General features: G+C 38.0%; 3 protein-coding genes and 1 long non-coding RNA gene across 5 annotated transcripts; 1 reads left to right on the top strand and 3 right to left on the bottom strand.

Moving 5' to 3' along the window:
* Positions 1 to 85: 85 nt before the first annotated feature.
* Positions 86 to 2,879, bottom strand: LOC125216588 (uncharacterized). Of its 2 annotated transcripts, XR_016136777.1 has the most exons (5): positions 2,577 to 2,875; positions 1,925 to 2,042; positions 1,251 to 1,476; positions 699 to 1,145; positions 86 to 567 (listed from the first exon to the last, which is right to left on the bottom strand). It is a non-coding gene; the product is annotated as an uncharacterized LOC125216588 (long non-coding RNA). The 2 variants fall into 2 exon arrangements; XR_016136776.1 differs by having other exon boundaries at positions 699 to 1,476; positions 2,577 to 2,879.
* A 430-nt stretch (positions 2,880 to 3,309) lies between these two features.
* Positions 3,310 to 9,058, top strand: CLC-F (chloride channel F). Its single transcript, XM_048115770.2, has 9 exons — positions 3,310 to 3,775; positions 4,465 to 4,867; positions 5,201 to 5,395; positions 6,418 to 6,872; positions 6,982 to 7,086; positions 7,468 to 7,701; positions 7,840 to 8,046; positions 8,196 to 8,431; positions 8,662 to 9,058. The coding sequence occupies exons 1-9, from the start codon at positions 3,440 to 3,442 to the stop codon at positions 8,756 to 8,758; spliced, it is 2,268 nt and encodes a 755-aa protein (XP_047971727.1). The 5' UTR covers positions 3,310 to 3,439; the 3' UTR covers positions 8,759 to 9,058.
* A 7,849-nt stretch (positions 9,059 to 16,907) lies between these two features.
* On the bottom strand, positions 16,908 to 19,391 carry LOC125220402 (uncharacterized). The gene has a single exon (XM_048122577.2). The coding sequence runs from the start codon at positions 19,389 to 19,391 to the stop codon at positions 16,908 to 16,910; it is 2,484 nt and encodes an 827-aa protein (XP_047978534.2).
* A 1,817-nt stretch (positions 19,392 to 21,208) lies between these two features.
* Positions 21,209 to 24,044, bottom strand: LOC125216932 (peroxisomal 2,4-dienoyl-CoA reductase [(3E)-enoyl-CoA-producing]-like). The gene is made up of 5 exons (XM_048118723.2): positions 23,798 to 24,044; positions 22,988 to 23,147; positions 21,784 to 21,926; positions 21,499 to 21,715; positions 21,209 to 21,423 (listed from the first exon to the last, which is right to left on the bottom strand). Exons 1-5 carry the CDS (start codon positions 23,981 to 23,983, stop codon positions 21,287 to 21,289), a joined length of 843 nt encoding a protein of 280 aa, XP_047974680.1. The 5' UTR covers positions 23,984 to 24,044; the 3' UTR covers positions 21,209 to 21,286.
* Positions 24,045 to 24,514: the final 470 nt, after the last annotated feature.

Here is a 24,514-nt window from a genome sequence, read left to right on the forward strand (position 1 = left end):
AATACAATTGAATAGAAAATGCTGAGATCATTTCATTAAACAGAAATGGAGATGGATCCTAACAAAATAGAATAATATGGTTCAATTACATAAACCAGAATCCAAAATTAGTTGCACCAAGTTTTAACATAAACTTCCAGATTGCAAACAGAATTAGACACTAGAACAGTTTCCCTAACACAACACCTAACAAGAACAAGATTATACCCATGACACAACCAACAAATAGTTCATCCGGAGTTCAGCCTGAAATCTTCCACAAACACCACATTCTTTTACATTGTTTAACAGCCTTTTGTTTTTTTTAGATTCAGAGTTGCCTGCTACTTTAGCTGAACTTCAAGCTTGATTCAATACATAATTTGGAAGCTTCCCATCTCCATTACGGCTATGATAATCGTCACACCATAGAAAAGACCCAGAATGTTTTGCGTTTGTTGGACATTTGTAGAAGAATCTGCCACTATGAGTTGCTTCCTTTCCATCACAAAACAATGACATCTTGCCCCACCACAGTGACACTCGGGTATCATGTCTCTGTCCTCAGTGGACGTCGACATTAGCTTGCTGTAAAACATCAACAAATATTTGAGTTAAGGGTCAGTAAGTCGCATAAGAATCTTAAGAATCCATAAATGAGACAAAATATGCAACTAAAATTTTTAAAACTTAAACTGAGATTGATGCAAAATACACACATTAGACCGCATAGAATTAACCAATTCATCCCGCATTTGAGTCCATGATGTACTTGTCTCAACTTGGTCTATGAATTCTAGATCTCCCCCAGCTTCCTCATTGTCTGCATTCTGTGTTGCTGAATCAATTTTTTGTTCTATGGGATCGTTGTTCATTTTCCCTTGAATGAAATTATGGAGTAAGAAGCATGCCATTACTATCCGGATTTGGATCTTAATCGGATAGAAACTAGCACTCCTTAGGATTCCCCACCCCATCTTAAGAACAGCAAAAGCTCGCTCGATAACGTTACGAGCCTTACTATGCCGTAAATTAAACAACTCCCTCGCATTTTGGGGTCTTTGAGTGCCAACGCCCCATTCCTTCAAGTGATATCGAAAATTTTTGTACAGCGTCAAGAATCCTTTGCAGTTTGCGTATCCATTTTAATGATAGAAAGTAATTTCCTAAAAAAAGACCAAAGTCGAATAAGTGATTTTAAGAACTAGTATAACAAAATGAAATATTTTTTAGAAACAAAATAGTTGCAAAGGCTGTGAAATTCATTCAACCTTTGGGCACCCTCAATCCCCCATCTCTACTAACTGCATATCTAAGCACTCGAGAATCACCCGCCGATCCTTCTTACCCGGGTAGAAAATATAAGAATCTCATGTTGCGGTCACATGCAACAAGAGTGTTAGTAGAGATTTTTCCGTTCCAAGTTCAATACCGTGGCTTATCTGCATTACTAACGAGGACATTTATATATGTCTCGTCCAATGCGCCAATATACCCCTAAGATGGAACACAAAATTTCAGTAAGATTAAAAAAATCAGTAGCCATACCTAATTACACGACATTACCTTAAAATGTTTCTATCAATTATCAACACATGAGTTGGTCATTGGCTCAGGTTGAGGCACTAGAATTGAATGAAGCTTGAGGATCGCTCTTAAAATAAGATGAACATAATATGATATTGTTTCTCCGAAGTGCATAAAATCATAGCCAAATATACGATTTTTCTTGTGATGGGCAAGAATGCTAAGAAAAATAGCTACTTGTTCATCCAATAACACATAGCTACCATCTCGCAGACCTCCAATATCTCTCAAAAGAATACACAAACGATCAAATGCATTCCTATCCATATGTAGGTTATTAAAACAGTCTATGTCACTAACAGATACGAGCCTATTCACATGCTTCACATGTGGTGGCACCCTATCTATTAATGAATACCTAATGAGACGCTGCCTCGCACATCGTCCAAATCACCTTCTTCTCCTCAATTGTAAGTACGCAATTATAACCGCTTGTATACGGAAGAGACTCACTATATCTTCTATCATCAAATACACTGCGTTGGATAATCGAAATAGACGGGTTATCGAAGCTAAGCATACAATCAGTAGGATTTAGTTTACTGCAAAAACATAATCTAGAAAAACATAATCTAGATAAATTTTACATGTACTGAAGCTAAGAAATTTGTATGATATACAAATTTAATCCAAGTTAAATCAGGAAGCTTGCTTGAACAGAAAAACCAAAATCAACTGATGCAGTCCGTATTAAAAAACTGAGATTGACCCTCTAAATACCCAAAATTGATGCATCATTCACAAAAAAAGGGAGATTAACCAATTTCAAACCCAAATATGCTCACTATAAACCCAAAATATCAAAAAGTCTCTTGTATTTTCAAAAAAATATGGGCATTTTTCCAAATATGTAATTAAATCAGATTGCCACAACTCGAATAGCATATGGTTGTTAATATGACACACAATTTACAAAATCTTCCGTAACAAGATGCGAAACATGATTCGACCAAAATCCATAAGAAAACGTCCAGAAATTTGACCAGTTTCGATTAAAATCGTGAAACTACCTAACTACGGACGAATCGGTTGTGTTGGGCGAGATCGTCGTTGGCCCTTGTTTCTCTGAAAAATCTTCAAGAATGAATGGGGTGTGAAACGATTTTCTAAGTTTGACCCCTTTATTTCAAAATGGAGAGGGGGTGAAGGGTAGTTGGGACAAAAATTGAATGTATCGGGCACGTCGTCCAATGAATGGTAATAATCAGATGAACAAATACAGATACATATACGCTGAAATGTAGATGAACAGTGAGGGCCTTGCTTATTAAAACTGGCCACCGGAATAAATATCAATGTAACCAAATAGTGGGTATCATCCGGATAAAGATTAATAACTCGACGAATCATAATAACCAAACGACTCCTAAAGGAAAAGCATCCCTAACCACAAAGAAACCATGTGACTATATTGACTTCTTCTCAATAAATTATAACAGCATCATTTAACATATAACACCATCGGTAACCTGAATATACAACGGTCCTGTTACTTAATACTCCGTTGTTAATACACTAATACACTGTTTATTAATCGTTAACTTAACATAGTGTATAAGATTGAAAACTTAAAATATTGGTTAAATACTTTGAATATTGAATATTTGAAATAATTTCGGTATATACATGTACTACTCCATAATGTAACATAGTTTTAGATAATTTTCCTTTTCGAGAAAAAACGGTAATTAGCGGATAACAAATCAGTATATTTTGAGATGTTATATTTCCCCAAATTGATAGAGAAAAAGAAAAAGAAAAAGAAAAAGAAAAAGAAAACGTGAAAAGGGGTCAAAATCTCCAAACCCCGAGCGATGGAGGGGATGTCTCTTCTTCATTAAGGGGAGCCGGAGACCGGAGGTGATCTCGAGCTATGTCGTCGGCCGCCGACTACAACGATCGCGCCATTCTATTGCGCTCCAATTCCGACGACGATCTGGAGCACGGCCCCTCTCAATCCCCCCAAACCAGCCTCGCCTCCGATCTCTTGAAGCGCCTCGATCGCGGCCTCAGCGCTTCCGGCCGCCGATTGACCGTCCACCACCGCGTTTCCTCTTCTCCCCCCTCCTCTCCCTCGCCTTCTCATCGCCCTATTGCCGCCTCCGATGATTCGCTCGGGGACGGCGCGCCTCCCGAGTGGGCATTGCTGCTTATCGGCTGCCTCCTCGGCGTTGCTACCGGCCTCTTTGTTGCCATTTTTAATCGCGGGGTTAGTTCAAGTTTTGATTTTTAATGCTTTTTTTTGTTGGATTGACTGTTTTTCCTCAATCTTATTATAGATTTTGTTAGCTGGGAATCTTTTTTTTTTTTTTGTGAGTAATGAATGACAGAGTTATATGAAGGGGAAAGTCTTGCTATGTGATGTAGATTCAACGCTATGAGTTAGTTGCAATAAATTAGTTAGATAGATATATGCTTATATTGGTGCCCTGTTAATTCTTTAGGGTACTAGGATGAATGTTGTTAGTACCAAATAGAGAACTCAGTGTAGTAAATATTGAATTATTCAACTTCCAAATACTTTTGGAATTTCGAATTATCCGATATAATGGCTAGCATGGTGGCTGATTCGTTTGCAGATATGGTATAACTTTTATATTGTTCAAAAACTGGTCAAGTGCATTGTGAACTTTCATGATATTAACTGCATTGCAAGCTTTCATTGAACATTTAATCAGTTTAAAACTCGGAAATGATTTGATGGAAAAACTTGCTAAGACATTTTATTATAACATAATTATGCAGAAGAAGTTTTAACTTCATAAACAGGTGTTATCTGTGAAGCACTCATCTGGTCATCAGTCCTTTTTTAATCTTAGATTAGTTTAGTAGATCGGAACCTAATTTATTTCATCATAAATGTCTGAATTTTGTTTATTTAATTTTATTTTAATTCAGGTACATGTGGTACATGAATGGGCATGGGCTGGCACCCCAAACGAAGGTGCTGCTTGGCTTCGGCTTCAAAGGCTAACTGATACTTGGCACCGTATACTTTTAATACCAGTTTTAGGTGGAGTTATTGTAGGTGTTTTGCATGGACTTCTAGAAATATTGGGTCAAATAAAGCAATCTACTTCTTCACAAGAACAAGGCTTAGATGTGTTTGCTGCAATCTTTCCTGTACTGAAGGCTGTCCAGGCTGGTGTGACCTTAGGAACTGGTTGTTCTTTAGGTCCTGAAGGCCCTAGCGTTGATATTGGAAAATCATGTGCCAATGGATTCTCACTGATGATGGAGAACAATAGAGAAAGGAAAATTGCTCTTGTTGCTGCTGGTGCGGCTGCTGGAATTTCTTCTGGTATCCCCACGTCTTTATCTTCTTTGATCTTTTTATCACATCTATTCTTTTTTATCACATCTATGTAGTATGTATTAAGTTTTTGAATGTCACCCGTTTGTGTTAGTGTTGATGTTGTTTCTTCTCTTCTTGCCTTTTTAACATTTGTATTCTTTTGGGTTTGGGAAGGTCTTCCTTGGAATCTTCATGAGTATTTGGTCTTTGTTACTTACTGCTGCATACGGTATTGGTTGAGTATGAAAAGATGGGATTATTAACTATTGCGTCCACTTCAATAGTTTTTTTAATCTTTATTAAAGCCCTATCTCATTGTATTCTCCATGTGTACCACAGGTTTTAATGCAGCTGTTGCTGGATGTTTCTTTGCTATTGAAACGGTTTTGAGGCCTCTCAGTGCTGAAAACTCTCCTCCATTTACGACAGCAATGATAATTTTGGCCTCAGTTGTCTCATCAACTGTATCAAATGCTGTTCTTGGGGAGAAACAAGCTTTCACAGTGCCCACGTATGATTTGAAATCTGCTGCTGGTATTTGATCTGATTCTAGATTTTGAAAATAATATTTGGGCCTGCTGTCTGACAATCTTGTGAATACTCATGAATAGCTCTGATGTGAATTTTCAGTATGAATTAGTTTATCAAGCCACACACATATATCTTTTTCTATTTTTCTTGATCTTGGCTTGTATGGTAAGTAAGAAAAGAATTACTACCTCCCTCCTTGAAAATTAGAAACTTTTGAAACGGCATTGGTTTTAATACACAATTGGTAAAGTAAGAGAAGGAGAGAAAAATTGGGTAAAGTAATAGACCGGAAAAGAAAAGGTAGTAGAAGTAGTTTTAGTGGATTGTGGGGACCACTTCCTAAAATAGAAAGTTTATTTAGTTTCTATTTTTAAATAGACCAAAATGGAAATAGTTTCTATTTTTAAGGGATGGAGGTAGTATTAACCTCGGTGTTTACACCACATTTTTAGCATACAGAGAATGTGGTGGGCTCCTGGTTATATAGCAGGATGATTCCTCTACTGCATTCCCATTATAAATTCTAAATACTAGCAGAATGCTTCCGTTAACTAATGATTTAAATTTGTTCATTACTAGTGAAAACGAGTTCTGATAAAAAGTAGAATGCGGAAAATAAAAGACATTAATATAATTTAAGGGCCACATTGTATTGGATTAGATAATTTTCTTCTGATTGTTACACAATCTTTTATAGGATCCAATTCTAGCTATACATGTAAGATTTATTCTGATTCTAGTAAATATTCTCTTGATTTGGTTTTCCTTGATTTTTGTTTGATTATTGCCTTTGGTAGAGATCTTCTTTCCAACAAGTTCAAATACTTAATTGCTTCTCCATTGTCCAGCATGAAAAACCTGTCTTTTGCTGAGTCTCATTGATTCTTTAATAGATAGACCTTTCACATAATAAATTTGATTGAAAAGCAAAGTTTAACTACCGATGTATGAGCAAAAGTTAACTGTTGTATCTTGCTGAGTGTGAATATATATCTGACCATTGGATTCTCAAAATCATTGCTCAGAGCTACCATTGTATCTAATACTGGGGATGCTATGTGGAGTTGTAAGTGTGGCTTTCACTCGCTTGCTGGATTGGTTCACAAACATATTTCAGTTTATCAAAGAAAAGTATGGGCTTCCAGATGTAGTCTGCCCTGCTCTAGGAGGTTTAGGAGCTGGTCTAATAGCACTTAAATATCCGGGAATATTGTATTGGGGGTTCACCAATGTTGATGAGATATTACGTACTGGAAAAACTGCTTCAGCACCAGGAATCTGGCTACTTGCTCAATTAGCTGCAGCAAAAGTTGTTGCTACTGCACTATGTAGGGGATCTGGCCTCGTTGGTGGCTTATATGCCCCAAGTTTGATGATTGGTGCTGCTGTGGGTGCCGTATTTGGTGGCTGTGCTGGTGAGATTATCAACACTGCTATTCCCGGAAACACTGCTGTTGCTGAGCCACAGGCCTATGCTCTGGTAATATGCTCTATGGCTTTCTTCTTGACTGTACATCTTTCGAATATATCTTTTGGTAAATGCCATCGAACTATTTCCTTTACCAATGACACTTTGAACGCTACTCTAGGTGGGAATGGCTGCAACATTAGCCTCAGTCTGCTCAGTACCTTTAACTTCGGTTCTTCTTCTGTTTGAGCTCACCAGAGATTACAGAATCTTGCTTCCACTCATGGTAAATAATCTTGCTCAGAATTAAGATACCGTTCTATATCATCATGCTTCCCTAAAATGAAATTGTTTCTAAAATTTAAATAATTTTTGTTGCATTATCAGTTTTCATTTGTGTCAATAGTTTCTAAAATATAAGTAATATAATATGCTTTAAAATTGTTATGTAACATTCCCTAAACTCATATATATATCCATAACCTGCAATATTTTTACCTTGTATGTGAGGTTATAAATGAATAGAAGCCATACTTATTGATTGTTTCCCTATTAAGTGGCCTTTGAATGGTTTACTATGATATAATAAACCATTTTTTGGGTGCTCATTTTAAATTTAACGAGCATCATTTTACAATAAGTTCCTTGATTTTACTTATTGCAACAGGGTGCAGTTGGATTGGCAATATGGGTGCCCTCTGTGACAACTCAGCCAAAAGAGTCAGAGGCATTGAATACAAAGATTTCTCCGAGAGGTTATTCTGCTGTTTCACCTAGGGAAGACAAGGATGATGATGTTTGGAGGCGAACTAGTCACAGAAATGATATAGAACTCTCTGCCATTGAAAACTTTAGTGGTCATAAACAAATAGATGTTGACATTTTACTGGAAAATATGAAGGTTCATCCTTTTCCTTTACCTTTCGAAGTCATTCATCTAATAAAGCCAAGTAGTGCATATTTTTACCTTATGCATTGCTTTTTGGTAATCTTTTCTTCACAGAAATCAATTTAAATGATGTTTTTTCTACTCTATCAGGTTTCACAGGCAATGTCAAGCAACTTCTTAAAGATATCCCCGAACCAAACTGTGAGGGAGGCCCTGAGTTGCATGCGTGATGGTCAGCATGATTGTCTTCTTGTGGTTGAAGATGAAGATTTTCTAGAAGGAATCTTGACAGATGGGGATATCAAACGCTGGTTGACGAAAAGATTTGGTGACTCTTCTAGCAGTGATTCAGCAGATGTATGCTATTTTCATTTTCTCAGTGATCTCAAATGAAAATCCATTTTAGATACAAATCTCTGTTTGTCGCTTCTCTTTCGTGTCCAATTGGTTCTTGTTTGCAAATGGTTGCTGATGTATGATGGACTTTCTTGTGAATTGTTTTGCAGGTAAATACTTGCACTATTTCCTCTATCTTAACTCGTGGGATAAGCTATAATGGGCGAGAATGTGGACCTTTGATTTGCTATCCAGATACTGATCTGACAATGGCCAAGCAGCTGATGGAGGCAAAGGGAATCAAACAGTTGCCTGTGATCAAGCGTGCAGAAGATGGTCAGAGAGAAAGGAGAAGACGCAAGATTGCAGGAGTTCTTTATTACGATTCAGTGTGGACTTGTCTCAGGTAACTAGTTGCTTGTTCATAGTATATGTCATCCTCTTTCTGTTTCTCAAGCTATGCACCCTTTCCTTGTGGTTTAAATTGAATTTTCCAATGCCTAGTTATATATGTTTGTGTGTGAAAGGCCTAATATAGAGTTAGATCACGATTAAATTTCGATGGCTGCACTAAATTAGAGCTTTACTTGACATCTCTTTTACATCTTTCTGGTGATTGCCTTTCTGCTTGTTCAGAGACGAACTGTATCGTCAAAAGTCAGTCATGCTGTATGAAGAAGATGATGCCAGGAAGTTAATGATAACAAACGGCCATCAACGACAAAGCGTTTGATAAAAAAGGCAATCAACATTTCATATGTGCTTGAGTTGAGAGATCAAAAAACTTACACCAGAAAATCATTTTTGCATCAGAAATCTTTCTCAGTCCTTTTGACCAGTGACTATAAATGTAATATAGCTCTTACTTCTTTCTTGTACATGATAATTTCCGGTGGTTTAAATTGTCGACTACCGGAAAGATCTGAGTTACGTTGAATATTTTTGGCAGGAAATGTAAGTTCTCAACGACCATTGTAATGTATAAAAGCTTAACACAAAGTCAATATATCGAACTTCTATTGTTTTTTATGCATTTGAATCTCAATCCGTGAACTAAGCTAAATATTTAGTGGAGGTCCTAGCAAGTTTGTTAAATTGATGTTGTGATTATTTAATTTTTTAACTAGTATAGTGCTTAATTTTATTATGTTGGGGTAGGGATGTCAATCAGGTCAGCAAAGCGGGTTTCGGGCTAATTCTACTCGGATTGCGGGTCAACCGGATGCGGGGTTAATTTGGTTGTGATTTGTATCGGGTAATAAAAGTTCAACCTTAGTAAGTATTCGGGTTTCAGGCTAGCCCACCGGGCTAATCGGGCAATTGCTTAGTAAGTATTCGGGTTTCAGGCTAGCCCACCGGGCTAATCGGGCAATTGCTGATAAAATTAACATATGAACAATTCAATATGTAATGATGAAAATTAGTTATATATTTAGTACGTAAATATTTAATTATGGTAAATGTGAGGTATATGCTTAAACTCAAACATGATCAAATATTATATTTTACGATTTGTATAAATAAAATAAAAATAAACATATTTCAAGAAATTTTAAAGCATGATTAGATAATACTCCCTTGTTTCCGCATGCGTCTATCGTTGTTTGAACCTATTGCTAACACATCGGTTGCGCATGATATATGAGTTCTTCCAGCAGCATCCCAATTAGACATGGCCAAACCAAACCGGACCGCCGGTTAACCGGCGGTTCGGAACCGGAACCGGAATCGGACGACGGTTCCGGTTCGAAATCCGGTTACACGATTTTTACGGTTCGGTTACGGTTCAAGAAATATGCAACCGGAACCGGCGGTTAACCGCCGGTTCGGAACCGCCGGTTAACCGGTTAACCGGAAAAAGTAGCCGTTCGCCGATAGGTTCCGAGGGTTGCAGGGGGTAGGTCTGAAAAAGCACGGTTAACCGCCGGTTTGTGTCGGAAACCGGCGGTTTGTGTCAGAAAACCGGCGGTTCCTGACACAAAACCGCCGGTTCCTGACACAAAACCGCCGGTTCCCGCCGGTTCGGGCTTAGGGTTCAGGCGTAGGGTCTAGGGTTCAGGCGTAGGGTCTGAAAAAGTTTCGGAAACCGCCGGTTTCCGACCGTTTCAAATTTTGAATTTTAATTTTTTTTTTTTTTTTTTTTAATATCAGATTTCCCCACCATTTTTATCTATAAATACCCCCTTCTTCATCACTTCTACTCACCCCATTCTTGTGTTAACAAGGATTTCTCTCTCAATCTCCAATTCTCTATTCTCTACCTCATTCTCTCAATTTGCTCTCTACTTGTTTACTTAAGTTGTTCATCAATTTTCATAATTTGCACTTCATATTAGTTACAACTTACAACTTGTTCAACTACATTACTATAAAAAAAAATATGTCTTCTTCTCGTGGTGGTGGTGACCGTGATCGACGGGGCAAAGGAATTGCAGAAGATCAATCTACCCGTCCGAGAAAATCACGACGACCTACTCGTCGAGAAATTTTGGAGGAGGTTTCCCATGCTGAGGCTGTTCGCTTACAAGTAAGTTATAAAATATTTTGCATATTATTTTTTTTATACATAAAGTCATAACTTAATAAGTTTGAGTTCATGATTTTTCTATGTTCATCATCTTCTAAATTCTAATTCGTACATACTACGTATACTATTTGTAGATGGAAGAAGATCGTCGTGCAGCTGCAGCCATTGCACTATCCCAATTGGGTGGTCATGGCGCGGTTGGCGCCGAATCCGATGCTGATAATTACATCTCGGTCGATGATTACGATATTGATGATGTTAATGTTAATCTGAACGATGATAATGAGGACAGTGACGGTGGTGACCACGTAGATGAGGAAATGCCCCCCCTTCACAAGACGGCCGCGGAGAAAAAACTAAATATAAATCTGATATATTTGTGAAACATTTCAAAAAGGTCCCAATAGTTTCTTCCGCTAATGAAGTGCCGGTATTTTTTATGGCATATTGTAACTACTGCACCAAAAAATACAAATTCAAGAAGTCCGGGGGATATGGCTCTCTCATCCGTCACATGACGACAATTCATCCCGAACTATATGGACATAGTGCTAGCCAAACCCAACTCAACTTCCAAAGTGCGAGTGCCCATGGCTCCGCCTCCGGTTCGTCTCAAACAGGTACGCCGTCCTCCGCTCTTTTAAGATATGATCATAAGCATACTACTGATGTTATGGCTAAATTTGCTGCCATGCATCATCTTCCTTTTAATGTTTATGATAATCAAGATTACGAAGATTCGATGAAAGAGTGTTATAATTTGAACTCAAAAAGACTACCTAGAACTAGTATTCAACGATCTACCAAAAATCAATATAATGAAATGAAAAAAGATTTATCACGATATTTGAGTAACTTGGGACACAAAGTGAATATTTGTTCTGATGTATGGACTGACGCTTTCCAAAAGCATGCATACATGGGAATTACGGTTCACTTTATGGACAATAGTTGGTCTTTGAACAAACGTTTAATTGCTTTTAGAGATTTTCCTACACCACACACTGCAAATGCAATTGCTTATTTAATTATTCAAGTTTTGAATGAATATCAATTATGCAATAAGGTGTTTTCTATTGCTTTTGATAATGCAACTGCTAATACTGCAAGTATTAGCGACTTGATTGATACGTGCTCTCCGATTATCGATGGTAAGTATTTTCATCAAAGATGTGTATGTCATATTTTGAACTTATGTGTACAAGATGCGCTTTCTTTATGGCAAAAGCATGTTGATCCTATTAGAAATGCAGTTAGAGCGATCCATTTCAAGCTTGGCAAGGCTTGGAAAAAATATTGCCGTAACAGGAACATCAGCTATACAACTTTTATAATGGATGTGTCTACTAGATGGAACTCTACATATGATTGCCTCAATTCTACTTTGGAGCATAGAGATGCTTTGTGCGATTTTTTTAGAACTAATCCCTATGGTGATATAGTTCTTACGCCTAATTGTTGGGACCAAAGCATGAGTTTATGTCAATTGTTCAAAGCTTTCAAAAGTGCTACCGTTGAATTATCGGGTGTTTACTATTGCACATCTGTTCGTGTGTTAGAGCATTGCATGTATATAGCACTTGGTTTTAAAACATGCATGAAAAATGCTAGATCTCGTGAGTTAATGTGTGTTTTATTTTATATGATTGAAAAATGGTTGAAGTATTTTAGTGAAATTCCAACTGTGTTTTTAATTGCTAAGTGCTTGGATCCGAAATGGAAATTAGCTGGCACAACTAAGATCTTAGATTTCTATTATCAAAATTTGCGTTCTATTGATCTTAGTCCACTTCAAAATTTGCCTTTTGATGATAATGAAACCTCGAGAGTTTTTGAACTAACCATTCCTGATAGATCACTTGTTCAAGCTCAATTTGAAAGTAGTTTGCGTACTCTCTTTGCCGAATATGAAGAAAGGTATAACCGTACCCACCAAATTCATCCACGTACACAACATGCTCCTCAACCGCAGCAATACGGCGGTTTTGGTTTTGCTTATGATGACCCCGATGCTCAATCACAATTAGCCGACTTATACGGCTACGGCACAAGCTCAAGTTCAAGGTCCACCTCAATGGGATCGGTAAGCGAGTTAGATTTTTATTTGGAAGCACGCCACCATACTTTTAGTGATGCAGGTCCTACACCCGGCCAAATCGACGTCCTAGAGTGGTGGGGAACACACGAGAAAGATTATCCCATACTTGCGTCAATGGCTAAGGAGATCTTTGCAGTCCCGGCTTCCACTGTAGCCGTCGAGTCCGCTTTCAGTGTTGGAGCATGTGTCTTGGACGTGAGAAGAAGCAAACTCTCCGCGAGAAATATGGAAGCCGTGATGTTACTTGATGATTGGGGAAAAGCTGCAAGGAGAGCGCAAGAACCAGATTGGGATGCTCGTGAAGAGAGTGAGGAAACCTTCACCGACACCGAGGATGAAGGTGGAGAATGAAGGCCAACCGTCGTCAACCGCCAACCAACAAGGTAAGCAAGGTAAGAGAACTACGTGGACTTTGATTCCTCAATGCAATTGAGCATTAAGGATACGTAGGCACCTCAACTTAAATTTTAAATTTAAGTTGAGCTCAAGTCCTTTTCCTTTTATTTCTTTTTTTTTTCTAATTGTTTCAACTTTACTTTTAATATGTTTTTTGTAAATTATAATTTTGTATTTAAATTTTAAATTCAAGTGTATAGTTGTAGTATTGTTGTATTTTGTAACTTGTAATTGTAATATTGTATTGTAGAAATTTACATTCAAAGTTTCAAATCAATAAAAATGCAATTCTTTATCGTTATCGATTCTCTTTGGATTTTACTATAGAATTTCAATAAGAGTTATAACTCTAAGATTTAATAACTCTAAAATAAAAAAATAAAAAAATAAAAAAATAAAAAAATTTATTGAACCGGAACCGAACCGGAACCGGCCCGGAACCGCCGGAACCGGTGAAAAACCGGCGGTTCGTAACCGGAACCGGAACCGGCGGTAACCGGCGGTTAAACCGGAACCAGATAACCGGTATCCTGTCCGGTTACGATTCACGATCTCGCCGAACCGGAACCGGCGGTTTTCGAACCGTGGCCACCTCTAATCCCAATGGAATTGGACGGCATGGACTCTCAACGTTGGAGAAGTCTGGCAACTCACATACACTGATGCTATATGTTTGACGAGGATCTCCATATTGGACATCTTTAAATTATAGAAATATTTATTTTAAAATTAGGAATTGTAATTTTTAAGATTTGTAATGAATTGGAGTAGTACTTTTTTATTTATATGCCTTAACTAATGTTTAAAGCAGATGATAGTGAAACAAATGAAAAATTAAACTAAAATGATCAAATAATTAAACATGATTTAATATACGCACTGAATCATGGTGAGACTTTAAATCATGGACAATGACTCGACTTATTTTTAACACAAGTATACTCGCAAGTGTACGAGGCTAATGTAGCAAATAGTAAGCAAAGAGTATCGTATCCACAGAGACAACGAGTGTCAACCTAATTACCACGAACCAACCTCAACTACTATCTAGATGAATCGGATTTTTGGGTTTTCTAAATCTATTTAAAAGCAAGGTAAAAACAATTAAAAACAACTAGAGAACTAAAAGCAAATAAGAAAACGGATGTAGATTAAAGATGAGAAGGGTAGAATCCTACGGGATCGATAACAACTATCCTATGCTCAACTAACTTCCTAACTATGCCAACAAAGGGTCTCAAGGGTTATTAAGCTATCACTAAGGTAAAACTATATCTTTTCTCAAAGCATATAATTTGTAGATTGTTACCTAGAACCGAAGTCTCCTTCCTAGAACTAAGGCAACAACTCCTAATAGCTCCTAAGATACTTAGCTTCATTCAAAGGCTCAAATCTCTCGATTATATTGGCAAAGACGTCAATTTCTTCTCTTTCAAATTAAACTACTCACTTCTCAGTTCTTGTAGTAAAATCCGCATGCATTTATAAGGTGATCAGTCAAATAAATGTATAAGCACAGAAGAAATCAAAATAACCACATGAGCCAAGGCATAGAAAAAGGAAATCAATTAAACATAAGAATCATTGTATCTCCCCCGTAGAACTCTACGAAGGATTTAGCTACTCATGTTCAACACAAAAGTCAAAGAAATATTCAAAAACATTGTTTGAACAAGAATAAAACTAAAAGTAGAAACTCCTAGAATTGGATTGGGCGGATTGGAGGTCTCGTCTTCAATCTTGCGATGAATACTCGTCCTCTGCTCGTTCTTCTCTTCTTCCTAGGTGAAAAAGTGGTATTTTTGGGGTAGAAGGCGTGTAAGTTGTGTTTGGAGGCGTTTCCTAGGCATATATATACCTAGGGTTGACTTTGGGCCCGAAATAAGCTGTCCGACGAAGCTGGCGGGTCGCCAGGTTGGGTGTGCGTCGAAGCTGGCGAGTCGCCAGCTGCTTACGGCGTTTTTTTCGTGGATTGCTGGCGGGTCGCCAGGTTCGTTTGCATGCGAACCTGGCGGGTCGCCAGCTATGTCACTGCACTGCGCAGTCTTGGTAAAACGGCCATAACTTCTTCTACCGAACTCCGATTGAGACGTTTAAGATATCCACGCGAAGCTCTTTCGAAGAAGAAGAGAATGGTATGCATTACATGCGAACCGGACTTCAAAATCTCCAGATAAGCTGTCTCGAACATTGAGCAGCTGCACATCCACATATTTTGTACATTTTTCTACACATTCTTCACAAAATGGTCAAAATACCAACATAATAGAGAAGTAGCTATAACCATGTCTCAAAGTACACAATATATGATCAAAACCAAGTAAAACTACCCTCTAAAATCATGTAAAATCCATGTGAATCAACTCCCCCAAACTTAAACAATTGCAAGTCCTCGAGCAATGAAGAAAAAGAACTAGAAGAAATTTGGATTCAAAAGAGTTTTAGACATCATCATCGTCTCAATTAATACGGAATAAAGGAGCATATCACAATACAAATTCCATCAAGTTAAGCCGTCGAATGCACTTTTACTACTAACTCGTATATCACCTTGGATTCATGCTTCACTCGGGATGTATATATGTGTGTATATTCACCTCACTCAAAGTGTATAAGATATCAAGTAACACTCAAATCAATCAAAAATGCATGGTTTACCATAGGCTTGCTCAATGTCTAACATCTCCTCTACTTCGTGTGACAATAAATCTAGAGTCCGAAAGGTCTTTTGTTTAGGTTATAATGTAGGCTCTTTGGTAAGGTAGGGTATATTTGGCTAAAGTGACTAAATTTCCAAAAAGATAAAATCCCAAGAAATTGCGCAATCCACTTTCAACTTCAACCATTTGCCAAAACACTTTTCCACAATAACTAGACTTTGTCTAATTTCTTCCCAACTTCCGAAGGCCTTGAATTATTCTCTATATACTATATATTTTTTTTCTTTTTCTTTTCCATTTTTTTTCTTTTCTTCTTTCTTTTCTTTTCTCTTTTTTTTTCTTTCTAAGTACAACCAATTTCCAACTTGATAAGCTAAACACGACCAATTTCTTTCAACAACTAAACTCTCCAAATTCTTCTTTTCACAACTCAACAATTCTTGAGTCTAGGATTCCCAACCCTTTTGATTAGCTTGACAAAAGGAAAGGCAATAAGCTCAAACTTGGCTATCAAGGGTATTATTATATAATAAGGTTAGTGTTTAGGTAAAAATGAGGCTAACAACAATGGCCTAACATCTTCCCCTATCTTTAAGGTCACTATGTAAACTCAAGAAGATAAGGAGCAAGTTCTAGAAACACATACACAATTGATGATAAATCACACATGAAAGAATTAAAAGCTCAAGTCTCACTGGGCAAATAGCATGAATCAAGGCAAACAAGCAATTCGTTACTTATGCATCCTATTACTCAAACTCTCAAGTCAATGGTCAAGTGATAGCTCAAAATGGAAGGTTCTTTTATCATAGACGACTAGTCTTCACCCAAATTACTACCAAGTTTTTCAATTCAATTTCAAATTTTTTTTTTCAATAAATCCCAACCAATCAAAGCAAAAATTCATGGAGTTCTAACAAAAATAATTCTATCCTAAAAAAAGTAAAGCAACAAAAAGCAATAAGATACGTACCTCGTTAGTGTCCCTATCCACCATATCATCCCCCAAACTTATTCAAAGCTAAGCAAAGAATAAGTTTGAAAAGTTGGTGGAGAAGGGAGACATACATGGTAAGCAAGCAACAAAAAAACACACCAAAAACAAAATGAAACGATAAAATTAAAAGTTACCTACTAGGGGTTACCTCCCCTACAGTGCCTTTGGTTATCGTCGTTGGCTCGACGTCCTCCATGAGCTGCATCATGTCACGCCATAAATGGTGGTGTTGGATTTTCTATCAATCTTGGAAGCATATGATCTAGCCAATCTCTTCTTCCACCAAGTAGTTTTCAAAGCTCCATCACAAATTTTGGTTTCCACTTTGGGTGAATTTGCAGCTTTTGTTTTCTTCTCCTTCACTTTAGGATTTGATGCGGTCTCTTCTTTAGAAATTGATCCACCACATGAACCAAACATCCACCGCGGCAATGAAAAATCCCCCAATGTGGACTCAATTGCTTGTGTCTTTTGGACCTCTACAACATGCACCGCTTTGCACTCCATCTTCATAACAAGTTCCTCATCTTCATGACTCTTCATAGCATTATAGATAGACAAAATGTGTCGTTTGTTGCCCATACGAAGAGTGAGCTCTCCCTTTGCTATATCTATCAATGCTTTTCCCGTTGCTAGGAATGGGCGCCCTAGGATAAGCGGCACATTCATGTCTTCCTCCATATCCAACACTACAAAATCGACGGGAAATATGAAGTCGTGTACCTTCACCAGAACATCCTCAACAATTCCTTTAGGATAGGTGACTGATCTATCTGCCATCTGCAGTGTGATTGTAGTCGGCTTGAGAGTGCCGATCTTCATCTTTCTGAAAAATGATAATGGCATCAAATTTATGCTCGCCCCCAGATCACACAGTGCCTTTGTCTGTCTGTCATTTCCAATAACGCATGAGATATTGAAACTCCCAGGATCTTTAAGCTTGGCAGGTAGCTTCTTTTGAATTATCGCACTACAATTTTCAGATATGTTCACCGTCTCATAATCATTCCACTTCTTCTTCTTAGAGAGTACATCTTTTAGGAACTTTGAATACGTAGGCATCTCTTGCAGAGCTTCCACCAATGGTATATTAATGTGCACCTTCCTAAAAATATCGAGAAATTTGGAGAATTGCTCATCCAACTTCTTCTTCTTCACCGCAAATGGGAAGGGCACTCTAACTGTCATAGGAATGGGGCGAGAGGACAAATTTCCTGGCATCGCGTCTTTCTTGGTCTGAATGTCCACCTTATTCTTTCCCTTGGAATTCTCTTCTGCTCTGACATCTTCTTCTGGAGTACTCTTCTTTTCCTCTATAGGCATGGAAGATCCTTCATAGCTCGTACCACCTCTCAAGTGTATGGCCTTGCAGTCTTTGGGATTGTTTATGGTCTGTGCTGGAAATTGCCCTGGCTGATGTTGGACACCTACAGCTTGAGAAATTTTACTAATCTGAGTATCAATACTCTTTATATGCACATTCAAGCTTTGCACGTCGTTTTCAACCTTCCCCAACCTTTGACTGGTGTTCTCCATGTACTTGTCAGTTTTCTCCATGTACTTGGTAGTCTGAATCATGAATGCTCCCAAGATATCTTCTGTAGTAGGCTTCTTCTGCTCATCGACCATTCCATTAGCTACTGTGAATCCCGGTGGTGGTTGCAGAGCATTGTTTGGATTCCCATAGGAGAGATTGGGATGCACCTTGTTACCATAGTGGTTATAGTTACCACCCCCTTGGTTGGGGCGATAGTTGTTGAAGTTCATGTTATTCCCTCCTTGGTGCACATAGTTGACACCTTCAACTCCTCCTTGGATCTCTGGCCCTGACTGTCTCATCTCCATAATTCTCAATTGTGTGGTCAAGAGATCAAGCTGCTTTGACATTCTATCTATTCTATCATCTTCTGTAGCAGAGGACACCCTGTATGACTTGTTTCTTTCATTATTCCATCCTTCATCAGTGGAAGCTACTCTCTCAATCACTTGCATGGCATCATTCTCTCCTAATTGAAGTAATGCTCCTCCGGCGCTCCAATTCAGTTCACGCATTGCCTCTGGAGTACATCCCCTATAAAAAGTTATGACTTGGTGTCCCGGACTTAGACCATGTTTGGGGCATCTTTTTAGCAGTGTCTTGAATCTAGCCCATGCTTCTCGGATTGTCTCATGAGGCTTCATCTTAAACTGAATTATTTCTGCTTGCCTCCTTAGAACTTCACTGGGTGGGAAATACTTCTCCAAAAATAAGTCTACCATGGCAACCCACGTTTTAACAGATCCTGACCCCATGCTGTCGTACCAGTCTCTAGCATCATCTCTCAAGGAAAATGGAAATAGCCTTAATCTGATTTGTTCATCTCTCACCCCATTAAGCTTCACCGTGTTACTGATCTGAATAAACTTAGTAAGATGCTTGTTGGGATCTTCATTGGCCTTTCCCACGAAAGCATTAGCCTCAGCCATATTCAGCAATCCTGGCTTGAGCTCAAAATGATTGGCATCGATCCCATCGTTGCCAATTGGTGGGTCCTCTACCCCTCTGTAAGCGTACATGTTTTGCACTGGCACCATGGCTTGTTGTCCCTCTTTTTCTTTCAGCTGTTTCACCACATCTGCAAGTTGTAATTGGAGTTGTTGGACTATCGGATCTGGATGTGGTACATTGTTCTCTTCGTTGTCCGCCATTGTTACTGTAACAGGAGCAGGCGGTTCTCCCTTAAGAGGCGAAAGTGATCGCCTTTGGTTGAGCCTTCTCTGAGCGTTTCTCCTTCGGTTGGATGCTTCGATCTCAGGATCGAATAACTCTAATGGTTGCCCCTTAGAGCGAGTGAGCATACAACCTGAAAAGAAAAACACAAAAGTGAGAATAACTCAAAAAGAAAAGAAAAATAAAGCAAGTAAAATCTAAATTAGTAATCTTAATTTTTATCACGATATTAGGCTATAGTAACACAAAATTGTCCCCGGCAACGGCGCCAAAAACTTGACTCGACTTATTTTTAACACAAGTATACTCGCAAGTGTACGAGGCTAATGTAGCAAATAGTAAGCAAAGAGTATCGTATCCACAGAGACAACGAGTGTCAACCTAATTACCACGAACCAACCTCAACTACTATCTAGATGAATCGGATTTTTGGGTTTTCTAAATCTATTTAAAAGTAAGGTAAAAACAATTAAAAACAACTAGAGAACTAAAAGCAAATAAGAAAACGGATGTAGATTAAAGATGAGAAGGGTAGAATCCTACGGGATCGATAACAACTATCCTATGCTCAACTAACTTCCTAACTATGCCAACAAAGGGTCTCAAGGGTTATTAAGCTATCACTAAGGTAAAACTATATCTTTTCTCAAAGCATATAATTTGTAGATTGTTACCTAGAACCGAAGTCTCCTTCCTAGAACTAAGGCAACAACTCCTAATAGCTCCTAAGATACTTAGCTTCATTCAAAGGCTCAAATCTCTCGATTATATTGGCAAAGACGTCAATTTCTTCTCTTTCAAATTAAACTACTCACTTCTCAGTTCTTGTAGTAAAATCCACATGCATTTATAAGGTGATCAGTCAAATAAATGTATAAGCACAGAAGAAATCAAAATAACCACATGAGCCAAGGCATAGAAAAAGGAAATCAATTAAACATAAGAATCATTGTATCTCCCCCGTAGAACTCTACGAAGGATTTAGCTACTCATGTTCAACACAAAAGTCAAAGAAATATTCAAAAACATTGTTTGAACAAGAATAAAACTAAAAGTAGAAACTCCTAGAATTGGATTGGGCGGATTGGAGGTCTCGTCTTCAATCTTGCGATGAATACTCGTCCTCTGCTCGTTCTTCTCTTCTTCCTAGGTGAAAAAGTGGTATTTTTGGGGTAGAAGGCGTGTAAGTTGTGTTTGGAGGCGTTTCCTAGGCATATATATACCTAGGGTTGACTTTGGGCCCGAAATAAGCTGTCCGACGAAGCTGGCGGGTCGCCAGGTTGGGTGTGCGTCGAAGCTGGCGAGTCGCCAGCTGCTTACGGCGTTTTTTTCGTGGATTGCTGGCGGGTCGCCAGGTTCGTTTGCATGCGAACCTGGCGGGTCGCCAGCTATGTCACTGCACTGCGCAGTCTTGGTAAAACGGCCATAACTTCTTCTACCGAACTCCGATTGAGACGTTTAAGATATCCACGCGAAGCTCTTTCGAAGAAGAAGAGAATGGTATGCATTACATGCGAACCGGACTTCAAAATCTCCAGATAAGCTGTCTCGAACATTGAGCAGCTGCACATCCACATATTTTGTACATTTTTCTACACATTCTTCACAAAATGGTCAAAATACCAACATAATAGAGAAGTAGCTATAACCATGTCTCAAAGTACACAATATATGATCAAAACCAAGTAAAACTACCCTCTAAAATCATGTAAAATCCATGTGAATCAGACAAACAAAGTATATCAAAAGAAGTATAAAATTAATTTGAATTATTTTTTAATCTTGTGGAGTAATATAAAACCAGACATCACAAGACCAATTTTCTGCAGTTTGGAGATTCAACATTATCATAAAAGAAGATTGAGCTTATGCTCTACAGTTTGCTGGTTGCCACTAATTTTTTCTCCCGAGCTAAAGATAGCTGCTTCACAGATTCTTTGGGAAGATGCCTTGGCTTGCTTAGGAAAAGCCCTCCATCCACTTGAATGATCACTCCATTGATGTACTTGCCTTAGAAAAAAAAATCAACCTCTGATTGTAAACAGTTGAAATCACATATATTGTGTGAATATTACTATTACTAACCAGCATCAGAGGCAAGATAGAGAGCAGCCATGGAGACATCCCACTTTGAGCCGAGTTTATAGAGAGGCGTCGTGGCTTCGACATCTACATCTTGAGGCTCAAGTTTGGACAAGCCAACTGTGTCTGCAATGGGGCCTGGAGATATCCCATTCACTCTTATGTCATAATCTGCACCCCATTCCAGGGCTAGGTTTCTTGTGACAGAGTCGACGGCTGCCTGATGAGGAGAAGGCAAGAGTGTTGTAGAGAGAGATGGGAAGAGAGGAAGGATTGAGATTGACAAACCTTGGCAGCAGAGGCATGGACTTGGTACCAATTGGATGCTGAGTTGTGAAAACTGATGTTGAGTATGAGACCACCACCAGTCTTGAGGTAGGGAAAAGCTTCATGACACATAGTAAATGTGCCAAGAGTGTCAATATCCATCACTGCACACAATGTTCAGTTAAATTTCATGCAAATTTTTTCTACTAATAGGAAGTTAAACACAGAACATGGCAGCATATTTTTTATTTTCTTTTGACTTTGGAGATAGTATTAATACTTACAATTTTGGGATAATAGTAGTTAATACTAGTATTTTGCTTTCCACATCTAATTGAAAATGATATTGCATACATATTACTCCCTCCGTCCCACTGTAGGAGTCTTATTTGAATTCGACACGAATTTTAAAAATACAAAAGAAAATTGGTGAAAAAAAAAAGTGGACTATGGATCCTACTTTTATATGGAGCATTAGTTTTATAATAAAATATGCTTAAAAATATTAATGGAATGTGAGACCTAATATCATTTATGGAATATTCCAACAGGGACTTCTAAAGTGGGACACCCACAAATGGTAAACTGTGACTCCTAAAATAGACGGAGGGAGAAAATTTGTTTGATAATTCAAATCATTTGATTGCGCTGATGGAATCCAATTTTGCCTGCAGTTTTCACTCGTATTCAAATCGAATTCACTTAATCCGTGAAATCAATAAAAAAGGTCACGATGAAAGGATTATAGACTATATATAAAAACTTATCCCAAAAAACTAGTCTATTAGGAAAGAAAACTCATTTGGTTTATAAATGTCACAGTAATGCCAAACGTCCTCAATGTTCTTCATAGTTGAGTCATTTTTCTATTTTAGGAAGTTTCTTCATAGTTGAGTCATTTCCATATATGATAACTTTTTTTTCTTTTTTATTTTACCCTCTCTTACTTTATTATCTCTACTTTATTCACTTTAAATTTTATTCTCTCTACCTTTTACTCTCTCTTACTTTTTTTTATTTATTTATTTAACACGTCCAACATTCATTTCTAAAACTCCGTACCGAAAAGTTCCGCCTCAACTACGAAGAAACGAAGGGAGTATAAAAAATGAGAACTCATCCCAAGAGACTAGTTTGTTTGAAGAAATAGAAACCCCACACCAGTTGATTTCACAACAGTGGGATATTGAGTTTGTAAAATAAAAAGGATGCGCAGAATATTGACCTGTCTTAAAACCATTGGGCGAGAGATCCTCAGCAACGACCAGAAAATTGCCAGCAGCAGCATTGACGAGAATGTCGAGCTTCCCAAAATGCGTCACCGTCTCTTCCACCACTCTTCGCGCATCTTCTTGCTTCCTCACGTCCCCTGCATACCCTACTGCCTGAAAACCAAAATAATAATAATAAATAAGTAAAAAACAGGTAAAGAAAAGATATGCCATGTTTACGTTCTCTCTGTCCACTGTTTAAAGAACTAGCTCACCATTTTGAGTTATTCACGATTTAAAGAATCATTTACTACTTCTTTTCACTTTTGGTACTCAGACGACACATTCCCATTAACTTTTTACACACTCACAGTCTATTACTCCCTCCGTCCCACTTAATATGACACGTTTTACTTTTTAGTTTGTCTCAACTAAGATGACACATTTCCTTTTCTGAAACTTTCTCTCTCTAATTAACACATTCAACCATTTTTTCTCACTCTTATTAAAATATCCATATTTCTTTATCTCTCTACTTTAATACTTACACCCATCTTTTCTCTTTCCAATTAAACACTTTAATCAATAACTCCTAAAACCCCGTGCCGACTAAGTAATATGTCATCTTAGCCGGGACGGAGGGAGTACTATAAAAATTAGTAATATAAAAAATGAGTCCTACGTTCCATCTACTTTTCTTCACAAAGTTAAATAATTTCTTAAAATTCGCGTCCAATCAAAATGACTCTTTAATGGTGGACGGAGGAAGTATAATCGATGTGATTTGATTTTGAAAAGGGAGAAGAAGAGAGGGTTAGACTTACGGGGATGCCGAGGGATGTGAGGGAGGCAACGGCGGCATCGAGAACGTCTTTGCGGCGGCCCATGATAGCAACGGAGGCTCCATGTTTGCCGAATTGGATGGCCATGTCGAGCCCGATGCCCGAGCCGCCACCGGTCAACAGAGCTACCTTGCCTTTCACTATATCGCCATTGAACGGAGATTCCATTTCTCTCTACTTTGCAAAATGCTTTGCTACAATTAGAATCTATTGGATATTTATAGAACATAAAAGCCACCCCAATTCCGACTAAGAAATTTACTGCCCAGCTCAGCATTTTTTCAAGTGGCCAGGTTTGATTTATTACTGTTTTAACTAACTTACTTTCTAAAACGTGACACGTGTAATATGAATAAGTTTTTTATATGATGTCCTATCTCGGATTCGAGTTTGAGATAATCATGTTGCGCTGCGTAATTCAATGATCCTGATCAATATTGGAGAAGAGCTAATATTGTTATGTTATAAAATCATGTCTCAATACGCTAAGTTGATATTTTTTCCAAAAGATGTTTTAAACTAGTTTTATTATACAGAAATCTAGCTAGTTAGAATTTATTCTAATACAATAAATAAGGTCTTTCAAAACTCTTAGCGCCTCTTTGAAAAATATTACCAAGACTATAGTGCTCAGTAACTAATTTACTTTTATGAAAAAATAAAAATATGAACTACTAGTATTTTTTTGTCCCTTAAAAT

Source organism: Salvia hispanica, chromosome 3 (genome assembly GCF_029641045.1).
Source record: "Salvia hispanica isolate PSC_SH4W2 chromosome 3, Shi_PSC_v1, whole genome shotgun sequence".
Classification (NCBI taxonomy): domain Eukaryota; kingdom Viridiplantae; phylum Streptophyta; class Magnoliopsida; order Lamiales; family Lamiaceae; genus Salvia; species Salvia hispanica.